General features: G+C 45.5%; 1 protein-coding gene across 1 annotated transcript; it reads right to left on the bottom strand.

Annotated features, from left to right (window-relative positions):
- Positions 1–3,549: 3,549 nt before the first annotated feature.
- DMRTB1 (DMRT like family B with proline rich C-terminal 1) lies at positions 3,550–9,642 on the bottom strand. The gene is given in 4 exon segments (XM_071565603.1): positions 3,550–3,656; positions 6,212–6,356; positions 7,481–7,710; positions 9,273–9,642. Coding segments are annotated over 4 exon segments (852 nt in total).
- Between the last annotated feature and the right edge of the window lie 1,873 nt (positions 9,643–11,515).

Raw genomic sequence — 11,515 nt, 5'->3', positions numbered from 1 at the left:
TTCAGAGGTTTCCAAATGGGTGCATCTAATTCCAATAAGAAAATAAGAAAAAAAACCTAGAAAGAGTATTGTAATTACTGTCATATGGAAACCTGCTTCAGTCCAGATGTAGAAGCTGATACCACAAGGGTGTTAACAGAGAGCAGTCTGCTGCAGAAAAATGACAGATGAATCCCACATATGTTTGCAAAATGGACATATTACACAATCCTTCTAGAATCTCTTGGGTTTGTTTTCATTTTGCCAAAGCTCCTACAGAAAATGCAAATCCACAGTAATCTGAGGGTTTGCACAGTGTCACAGACCTCAGTTTGGATTAAAACTTGCCTACCTAACCAACACTCCCCACTCTGTACCCTCACAAGGAATCCCACTGAAAGTAATTCTATTAGTGGTGTGAGCAAACATTAAGGAACTAGCTCCTAATTCCAGGTTTTCCCCTTCAGGGAACAAACAAGTTTGTGGCTCTGTGATGACCCAGGGACTTGCAGTGAGGACAGAGGATTGACAGAAGTGTCACATGGGAGGAATCACATTTTCAGAAGTTCTGATCTGTTTAGCAAGGGAGTGAGTCCTCAGAAACCTGAAAATAATGATGGGAACTGCTACATGCAGATTTCCTACTGCAGCCAGTAGCAGCTTGCAGGCAGAAAGATTCCAGAAGTGGGTACCCTTTCCTTTTTCTTCTCAAATTTTACTAATTTGAGCAAAGACTATGTGGCTTCAGCATTAATAAAAAACAATAAAATTCTGGGATGATTTAGGTTGGAACAACCTCTGAGTGATTTGTCTAATCCAAATCATTCCATTTCAATCCAAATTGATTTCATTATCCCTAAGTCATTTATTTAAATAAATGGAGTCAGAAGAGATCAGAGAGTTTAATTATTGGAAACACTGCTTGGCATTAAGTTTGGAATTAAAATTACTCACTTTGAAGTCCTTAAATGTGCAGTATGACAATACCAGTTGTCAAGGAACACTTTTCCTTGGTTAAAAAGGACAAGCTGAGCACAAAATGGAAGAATGAAACCTTGAATTATCCACATTAGGTAATTCATCCTGTCAGCTGGAGAGTTACCCACTTTAATCCTCTTACCAAGTCATTTGCTTTCCCATATAGGGATAGGTGCAAGAACTTGGGGATGGATTTCCTGAAGTGTAAAAGTCTGAAATGACACCAAAGTTTGACTGATGATACAATTATGCATATTAAACAGGCCTGACCTCACTTCAGTGCTCTAGGAAAACCAGTTGTACTGTTTAGGGTTTACACTGGGGTAGATGTCCATCCCTTCCCTGCAGAAGGCAACCAAGCTGCTCAGCCTTCCTTTGTCCCTGCCCCTGGTCACCCTTGTGTCTTTCAGGTGTATGGAAGTACCAAGGTTTGTAATGGTTTTACAGCTACTTTGCCAGAGCCAACATGATGTTCTAAAACTGAGTCATACCCACCTCAGCTTTCTCCCACCCAAACTGAAGAATCTGCTTTCAGAGTCCCCTAGTAATCAACTCCTGTCTCCTTGTTCAGTTTAGTTGCCTTTTTCTGTCTCTTCCTTAAACCCACGACATCCCTCTGGAGATGCCTCCCCGTCTGCAGCAACGCAGTGAGGGAGACCCTCCTGGAGTGCCATCCCATCCCATCCCATCCTTCCAACAGCCAAAGCAAAGGCTTTGGTCCATTGCCAATAGTTCAGAAAGAGGAAGGGCAAGGAAAACAAGGAGTTTGGGTTGGCAATCTGGAAGCAGTCACTGGCCCAGTAAAACAGACACCAAACAGTGCTGTATATGCAGTAGATCCACAATCCCTGGGCACTACAGTCAGTGAAATGGGCTGGAGTCCACCTTGCTTTGAGATTTAAGGAGTAATACAACACTGAGTATGAATTTAGAAAAATATCTGGGAAGGAGACTGTTCAACTATTCATCCTGTACATTACTATTTTCTTAAATCATTACATTATAAAAAACCAACCCTCCATCAGCAGACAAACCTGCTTTGTGGGCTCTGCTGGTATTTCTATTTGTAGATTATTTTATTTTGAGAAGAAAAGTATCCAGCTTTTCCCAAGCAGACAGCAATCTCAAGAGCAGGTTTGGGACACTCGTGGGAGCAAAGATCCTGTGGTAAATCTAGGATGTAACAAGTTGTACATCAGGTTCTTTGCCACAGATATGTGCATTTTTCTGGTTTTCCTCAGGGCAGTTCTAAATTGGCCACTTTCACTCTTGCCCCCAAATGCTGTGTGCTGTAAAGCATTCAAGCAGATCATCTACTACTTTAAACAAAAAGATAAATATTCAGCTTAGTGCAATTTCTTTACTTCTTGCATTTAGCAGGGAATTATTAATATAAGTAGCAGAACAGCCTGTTTATTTATTTTACTGTGCTCACCTCTACAGCAGCAGACACATAGAAGAAAAATATTGAGGCTTAAATCTCTCTTCAGACAAGTTTGCTACACCCAGCTGTTCAGGGCAACATCTGACAATTGGCTAGAAAAAATACATGCAGACACACGTCAAACCATAACAACAATTTAATGTATCTTTTTAATTATACAAAAGTTCTACCCCAATTATTCAAACATTAACAACTGATGCACTTAGTACAAAACCAATTCCTCTAAGCAAAACAGTAGAGGAATGTACCTTTCATTTTTAATTAAAGGTTATCATTGGAAATCATAATATGTATGGATTTGACTAATTATTAGTCTAAATAGTGTTCTGTCCTAGTTTCTGGGAAATCTCTCCACACCTTTGATACTCCACACTGCAATTTCCAATACACATGGAAAAAGCTGTCTCCAGGAGTGCTTTAACAAACAGTACTGTTTAGTTTCAGCTGTCATGAGCTCAACAACATTGAAATCATGTATAAATCATCAAGGACATTCAAAATGTCAAATGTGAAGCCTGTGTGACAAGAGGTGGTTCCAAATCAGTTTGTCCCCACCCTGAACAGAAGGTGCCTTACAGGCAGTTCACCCAGAAAACAATGTGGGGGCACCAGGTCTTTCCACACGTTCCTGCCGTGCCCTCTGGAGCAGCACCAACTGTTCCCTTCCCTGCTGCATCCAGGGAATCACGTTCCCAGGCAGCCAAGCTCAGCAGCAGCCCAGGCTGCCTCCCCATCCTCTCAGTCTTCAGGCTCACATCACTTAACTCTTCTGTAACATTCAGAACCAGATTTCCTTTACAGCAAACAGAGATATGAACAACACCTTTCTGACTACTGCCATGAACATGAACATGCTGCAGAAAGCACATGGCTCAGAGACCTTGCTCCAAGGTCAGGGAGCCATGTAACCTCAGCAAAGGAACAAATTCAGAGTCATAATCATTTGCTGCTTCCACTGGAAAACGTGCTCCAGGACCATGGGCTTTACGGTGCTTGGGAGGCAGAGCTGTGAGCCTGGTAGCTCTAACATAATCACAAAGTGAGGCTGTTGTGACTCTCAGTGACCAAGTGTCACTCTACCCTCATTAATCAACACTCTCCTCAAAAGGAAAACAGTGCTGCCTGCCCTCAGCTCTTCTCCAGCCCATTTATTGTTTGGAATGTACAGGCTAATCAACGCTTGTTTCTCCTGGGGAAGAAGGTGGTTGTCCAGGTTCATGAACCACCCTTGAATCCTCACTGTCAACTTCAGTAGCTAAAATAACAAATAGAAAAACGTCAGAGTTAAACACAAACAAACAAGCCAAAACCCCAAACCCAAACCCAGTTCTCCTTACACCTGGTATCAATCACATTTCCACAGTTGATGCTGCACTGGAATAGAAGTATGAGGCAAACACTTTTGCCCACTTAACCACAGTGAACCTGGGCCATGCCTTTTAAACACTCGTGAATTTTCAAAGGCCTGGACAGTCTGATTAATAATCCCTTCTTCAAATCCAACAAGGGATTTTCATTTTATAAAGTATTTTCTTGCCAATTTGCATGAAAAGTTCCCTCATTTCCTCACACACAACCTGAGTTTGGTTTGTTTTTCTGTGGCTTGCTCTTTTAGAAACCCAGCAATCTGCAATCAGGGTGTCTCCTCAGACGCTGTACTGTCTGTTTTACTGGACATACCTTGGGTTTATTGTGTCAAATCTCCCTAACGTGACTAGCCCACACTGCATGACATTAAGTAACAACATGGTCTATACTTCACATCACCACTGGAAACCAAACTGGCCTCAAATCTTTCTGGCAGCAGCTCTGGTCTAAGAACCTTTTTCAGGTAGGACTTGGGGGTTCTTATTTTTTGTCTTCATCTCAGATGTACTTTGGGGCAGAGATCACAGACACTTCTCACCAGGTGTCCCTTCCAGAGTTTTCTATAACCATTTTCCTGCAACAGTTTTGCCAGAAAGCCTTTTTCCCCTCAATTCTGGAAGGATGTTCCCAAGTCTAACTGCAGGTTGAAGTCAGTTTGTCTTTGGAAAAAAGACGACGTTATGCAATCCTAACACATCGCTGTGCACTGTATGTCACAGCTTTTCCCTTTTTTCAAGCATCTTGAATTCCAGAATCAAAGAATTTATTAGTTTCACTCTTCCCTCTACATCTGCATCTTCTGCTGGAAGGCTCTTTTGTATGACCTCATGCAGAATTATCCCCCCTCACTGGGTTACAATTGCAAATTCCTACATATCCTGGAGCACAAATGCAATGCAGTAGAATTAATTTCTACTTTCTCCATAGTACTGAGAAAATTGGATTGTTCTCTGAGCTGCACAATCCATGATGCATTGTTTCCTATGGCTTTGTGCCTGGGCTGAGGTCATTAAATGACATTTTGCTCTCTGGGGGAAGCTGCTCTCTTGGTGTCTCTTCTTTATCCAGTTGCCTGTCTTCATCACTTTTGCCCAGTACAATTTCACTCTACCAGCACAGGATTGGATTTCCTGGGTTTCCCTCATGCAGTACTCTAACTTCACTCCATATTCCCCATATTTGTGTGTTACTCCCAGTTCCTTCCCATTTCCACAAAGTCCAGCAGAGAAGCTGCAGCTCTGTGCATGTTCTCTGCCACTGCAGCACCCCCAGAACTCCAATCACAAACCCCATCAATCCTCACATACACTCTCTGGTTCATGTGATAGCCCTTGTTTTCCTCTCCTCCCCTTTACCTCAGCCCATATTATTTCACCTCCAGCACACCACATTTCCTACACACTGCAATGAGGTCTGACAGCCTTTGTCAGTATCTTAAAATAGCTTTACATCTCTACAGTGTCTGTTCACCCCCACACTGCCATATTCTTCATATTCCCCTTGTCCACCACATCCCCTGCTTACTTTCTCTTGGCTTTCCAGCCAGACAAGGAGCAGGGATGTTCCAATTCTCCTCCCTCTCATTTTTTTTCACAAGGTGGTTATTATTGTAACCTCATACAAAGCTTAATTATTTTTTATTCTCATTTTCAAGAACAGAAACAAAGCTGTATTTATTTATCTGTATTTTCAGAATTTTTAAATTAAACATTAATTTAAAATAAAACTGGCTATTTGCTCATCCAGTACTAGTGGTTAATTCTCTGAGCAGCTCTACCCTCTTGTGGTCACAACTTGCTGCAGCCAAATGAAGAACTTGTGAATATAATCACAAAAATGTCCACATGTAGGCCAAAATATGTGAAACAGACCCAAAGCAGAGGGGCACAAAGACCTAATCTATGCCAGAAATTTAAATTCCTGTGGGAATCAACTCAAGACTTTGAAGATTCAATCTTTCTTTCACAGCAGTTAAAAAGTAGGATTTTCAGATGAGCAAGAAATTTCATATTATTTATGGTAAGGATTAGTTTGCCTCTTTTTTTAACAATTTGCCTAAACTGCAACACAGCCAAATATTATTTAAAAGAAGCCCTGTAAACTAGCTATGTAAAAAAATATTTTCATTTTGAGAACATCAGCATATCAGTTCCCAGAATAGCTCTGAGTTCTGCAGCATTCAGTGTCTGCCTGAGATAGGGGCTTGTCAGGTGGGAAGCCCAAGCACGCCAGGCTGCTGCCCTTAGGTCAGACCCTCCAGAGCTGTGCCAGCTGACACTCTGTCCTGGGACTTCAGCACCTCAGTCCTGGCTCTGTCTCAGGGGTCTGGGAACCCCTCCCAACCAGCTGGGATCAGGGTCTCTTGGGGTTTCCATCTCTGTGGTTAGGTACTGAAACCAGGTCAGAAGTGGAACTCCCAGGGCTCATCTCACACTTCCTTACCATGTGCTTCCCTGGTTGTTTCAGCCAACACGTTCAGTGAAACGGGAGTTGGGATGTAGTGAATCCCTGTCAGAAAACTTGGCGGGATGAAGGGAGTCAGAGGAGTATAGTACCCTTGGTGGAATTCTCCACCTCCATCTGGAACCTGCGGAAACACAGGAAGCAAATCATCTTCCATCTGAAGACCCTCTCCAGGATACATCTGCATTATCAAACATTTTCTGTTTCAATTTTTACCTATGAGTATTACATTTTTTGTCCATATGCTGCCACGTCCATGCATGTATTGGCATGTGCAAAGCCTGTGAATAATGTAACATGCTGGAACTGAGAAGCAGCAGCTTCTCAGACCATGTCTCAGCAAAACTGACCTAAGTCCTCATCACCTGTTCTGGCATCTCATTACAGCAGTTGGTTTAAACCAGGAGCAGCCACACTCTTTCTCAATAACCCCTAAAATGTGACAGAGAATTTCTGTCCAAGTGCAGTGAATCTTACAGTCCTGAGGCAGATCACTCTACCTTAATGTGAACTGATGAACTGTACTCAAAGCAGACAGAATGGTTCATGGCAGCTGGAAATCTCAAGATGTGCCCAACTGTGGCACAAAAAAACCTGAACACCACCGTTTTATACCAACCTGACTGACAGCATGACGGGAACTACAAGAGCCCCCACACACCACTACCCATGACACACAATGTAGCACCTTCTTTGTCTATGTGGTCTGAAGGTGTGGGCCCTGTGATGCTAAATGTAATTTTTCATCTGAAACTTCTGTTGACCACAACAATTTTCCGGTGTTTTTGAGGACCCAAATGTCTCAAAGCATAAATATCCAGCCACGCTGATTTGCTTCTGTGTGGAATCCAATGTTCCCTTTTTAATCTGCAGCTGTGGTACCTTGGCCAAGCCTTGATGCTTTTCCTACCCATTAAATCTGTCCTGCATGAAGAGAAATCTCCCACTGCACATCTGTACCATCTAAGCTGGCACAACATGACCATGTCTAAGTGTCCAACTGCCATCATCCCCAAAGGCTATTGCAGAATTTAGGAAGATGTATATGCCCCAAAACACTTTGCCAAATCTGTCCACTTGAGCACATGGGTTTGGGTTCGGGTCAGACTATTGACATCACCATTTGCTGATGTTTCCTTCAGTGTTATCAAAATGCTGAGAAGCCCGATGAGTTTTAATGGGCACTTCAATAGAAAGGCAACTAAAAGGCAGCAGTTTCAGAGGAGTTAATTGAACCCTGCTACTTACTGATACAGAAGCTGCATTCCCGGGCACATAATTGCCAGGAATGTGTCGGAAGCCTCTCTGAAGGGGTATCCCTGGAGGTGGTGCTTCCCCACTGCTTGGCTCACTGATGGCCAATCCCATGGGAAATGGGTGGTAAGGATATACCCCGGAATACCCAGGGTACACCTTGGGGGCCTCTCTCTCCAGGTGTTCTCGGTTGGCAGCATAATCTGGAGGAAAAGCCCAGTGAACTAGGAAACAATGAGAAAAGAACAAATAAAAATAGCCATGTAATTCTAAGGAGTTCTGTAAAAGTAGCTGCAGGGACAAATTCCACTCTCAGAAAGGAGTATATGGTCCTTCGGTTTCATGCTTAGCTCCTCATGAATTTATATTGTGATTTTTTTGGAACTAAGGAAAGGTACAGCAGATGACACTTGTAACACTGTTATTTTGCATTCCTTTCTGCCTTGTGCACTGTGAAGCTTGTCCTTAGTAAAGCACCGGCTGCAAAATCTCTTTCATAACATCAGCACAGCAAAATAATATACGTTAAGACTTAACTCTACTTAAAATCCACGGAAATAACAAGTGTTCTAACTTTGGAGTCCTAATAATATCTGTGATTTCCTAAAGTTAATTTACAGACAAGGTCACTTTTAGGGTCATACACAGGCAATTTCAGATGCAGAAATCAGTTACTTCAGTTTTGATCTTGCATCTTGAATCTCATGTGGCCTCTCTGAAATCTTTAAAAAAAATGAGTGGTTATTTGAATATGAAAAGGCTTTTTCTTGTCTGCTCATCCTCCGGTTGGTAGAGAAGGGCAAGAATTTGTTTCAGAGTAGGTTGAATTCTGGAGTACTACATTATTTGTGTCTAACCTTTTGTTGAAGTTGGTCAGACTGTTAAAAATGTGAAGGGAAGGACTGACAGGCACCTGTACAGCTAGTGTCATTCATAAACATAATTTTATTTGGAAACAAAGCCAAAGGGAAGTTATTGACAGTAACGTGAAGACTAGAGGTATCCGAAATAACTCTTTCCTCTGGGCTCCTCCAAACAGCATTTTGTCTTGCAGCAGAGGCTGCCAACTCTCTAGAGGCTCAGACTAATGACTACTGGAGTCAGTAAGGATTTCTGTAAAATTATTAAATAGTAATGGATGGGGTTACCATAATAAATAGTACTAAACAAGTCACATTAAAGACTCTACTAAAGGAAGCCACTTAAGTAGTGACAGACCATCTGACTGCTTCACCTGTAAAATCTAGGCCCTGCTCTTAAACACCAAAGGCACTTTTACACCAAACCATCCCAGCCAAGTTTGGTTTTTTGATACAGGAATTAAGGCCAAAAGGTCTCTTTATTTTACAGTGCTCTAATAAAATATTTGCATCAGACACCACAGCAGTACCTTCCCCATTTATCTGCCACCGCTGAGTTTTTTGTTGCTTGTGCCTGTGAGTTTATGAACGGTGAGACAGTACTTGGAGAAACACGCAGAGCAGATCGCTTTGTGTGCCCTGAGCCGCAGCCTCGCCGGGCGGCCGTGCCGAGCACGCCGCTCTCCCCGTGCCGAGCACGACGCTCTCCCCGCGCTTTCGGAGCAGCGTCAGCGCAGGCGGGACATTCAAACAGCAGCTCATGCCCAGCGCGTTCGGAAAGGAACGCGGGACGGACAGCAGGCATAGTGCTCCGGGGCGCCGGAGCCTGAGCCATCAGCACAAGTGGCAGAGTTTGGTGAGGGGAAACCGGAGGACGGACACAGCGAGATGCTGAGAGGGGAAGCGGCCCTGGGGCAGGTCCTTACCGTAGTCCCTGAAGGGCGGCGGCGGCGGCGGCGCCCAGCACACCGCTCCGCCTTTGCCGCCGTCGGGCTCGGCGCCCTTCCTGCCCTCGTGTCCGCAAGGCTGGGCCGCGCCGTCCGAGCCCGCCAGCGCCGCGCCCGAGCCCGTGGGCCCTGAGCCCGCCCGCGGCGGCGGGTCCAGCTCCTGCTGCCGCAGGGCCTTCTGCGCTGCCATGATCTTCTGCCGCTCCGTGATCAGCGAGCACTTGTCGCACACGCAGAGCTTCCAGCGGCAGTGCCCGGCGTGGCCCTTCACAGGCACCACGAAGCCGTGGTTGCGGCAGCGGGAGCACTTGGGTGCCCGCAGGGCCGCCTTGGCCTCGGCGGCCTCCATGGCACAGCCACAGCAGCACCGGCCCCGCCGCGCCCGCGCTCTCCTCTCCTCGGGGCTCTTATATGGGGCTGCCCCGGCGCGTACCAACCCGCGGCACGGGGCACAGCGTCCGGCACCGGGCGGGGAATGCCCTTGCCCCCCCGGGCTCGGTCGGGCAGGGCTCCCCCGGCTCCCCCCCACAGCCCGTGGTACGGGCGGAGCCGGAGCGCAGCCCCGGGGGGCCGATCCTGCAGAGCTGGGGGTGATACTGAGCCCGTGTCCCGGTGCTGCCGCGTGCAGGGATGGGCAGGTTGGGATGAACGCGTGTGCATGGAGAGAAGCGCAATGGAGAGAAGAGCAATGGCCCTTACCACCCTTTTGGCACTTCAGCATTTGCACCTACTTTCATAACCCTCATGCCTTCCCTTTTAATATGCACAGGGTTTCAGTCCCGTTTTGTTTCCAATTTGCAGCATGCGTCTCTTGATCCGGAGGAGTGACTGCCTCAGCAGAAAAGAACGACTTTCATCATTCTGTTTTTCAAAAGAAGGTACTAAGATGAAGGTGAAAAGCACGTGTCATTCAAAAGAACTGCCTCCCTTTGCTCCGAGTTCCTTATTCTCTGGAAACAGACAGGCTTTCAACTAGAAACACAGGAATGCTCCCGTTCTAGTATTGCTTAGAAAGCACTTGTTATTTGTGTCTGCTGGTAGCTGCAAACCAATGGTTTACACAGTAGCTCATATCAGGAGAAAACGTCTTACTTTGCAATGTAAGTCACAACACTGCTGATTTTTCTTACCTGTGCAATATTGTGTTTTAAATTCCTAAGGTATAAATAGCTGCTTCTCCGCTAAAGAGAAAACTAGAAAAATTAACCACCCGAGTAGTTGTGATCTTTTTCTCCTAAGTGTCAAGAGAATCAGATAACATGTATCTGCTTGCTCTGAAACACTTCTACTGTGCTATGGGTATTTTGCTGCCCTTCCCTTGCAGCAAATCATCCTGCGAAAGCTGGGTGCACCCTGCAACATCTTGGGGGGCCAGGCCCCGGCACAGCAGAGCCTTTACAGATTTGGCAGAGCCTGGTTTGCAGTGAACAGCCAAGCCCCTCTGCCCTTGCAAGCCAGCAAAACTCAGCTTCTCACTTTGCAGCAGACCCGGTGGGACTTTGCACCTGAGTCCTGCAGGTTCCCAGTAGGATTTTACCTTCCAGGGAGGTTTTTCTGTAAATGCTGCCTTACAAGCCCGGACTTACACTCAAAGCAATTCAGACCCGCATCCTCCAATGCACACAATTCCTAGAGCACTCGCCAAAGCGCCAGTCCCAGCATGCAGATTTCACTGTGCTGGTTGCAGTCTGAGTCTTTGTAGCCGCCTCTTTGTGCAGGGCTCTCAGCCCATGCCTGTGCAGTCCCGGATCCTGCAGTGCAGAGCAGGGCCAAGCCTGCCTGAGCACACAGCAGGTCACCTTGGTGTTCTGCCGGAGCTGGGTGAACTATTGCGGGCACAGCAGCTCCTTCTGGCAGCAGGAGGCACCAAGGCACACATGCCAATGGAACCTGCTCGCTGCCCTCACTTGCAGGCAGTCTGGAAAGCCACGCGTGCCTTACCATTTATTCTTGGTTCAGAAAGGCACTTGGTTGATGTGCCTTCAATAGAAGCTTCTCTTAAATACAGTCTTGAAATGCTGCTCACTCATGCCAGGGCCTTGGTGTTCCCGTAATTCTAAGCATTGACTCTGTATTAAGTACAGACAGATAAAATAGTCCTAATTTTATGCTCCATATTTTGACTGTATCCTGAGGATGTGCTAATTTAGCAGTAGAACGAAAGAGGTGGATGACACATTTTAAAAAACTGTCATTTATCTTTTCACAGATACCCAGTCTGT

The sequence above is a fragment of the Pithys albifrons genome, chromosome 10 (assembly GCF_047495875.1).
Source record: "Pithys albifrons albifrons isolate INPA30051 chromosome 10, PitAlb_v1, whole genome shotgun sequence".
Classification (NCBI taxonomy): Eukaryota; Metazoa; Chordata; class Aves; order Passeriformes; family Thamnophilidae; genus Pithys; species Pithys albifrons.
The sequence above is the reverse complement of the archived record's forward strand: the minus strand, read 5'-3'. Positions and strand labels throughout refer to the sequence as shown.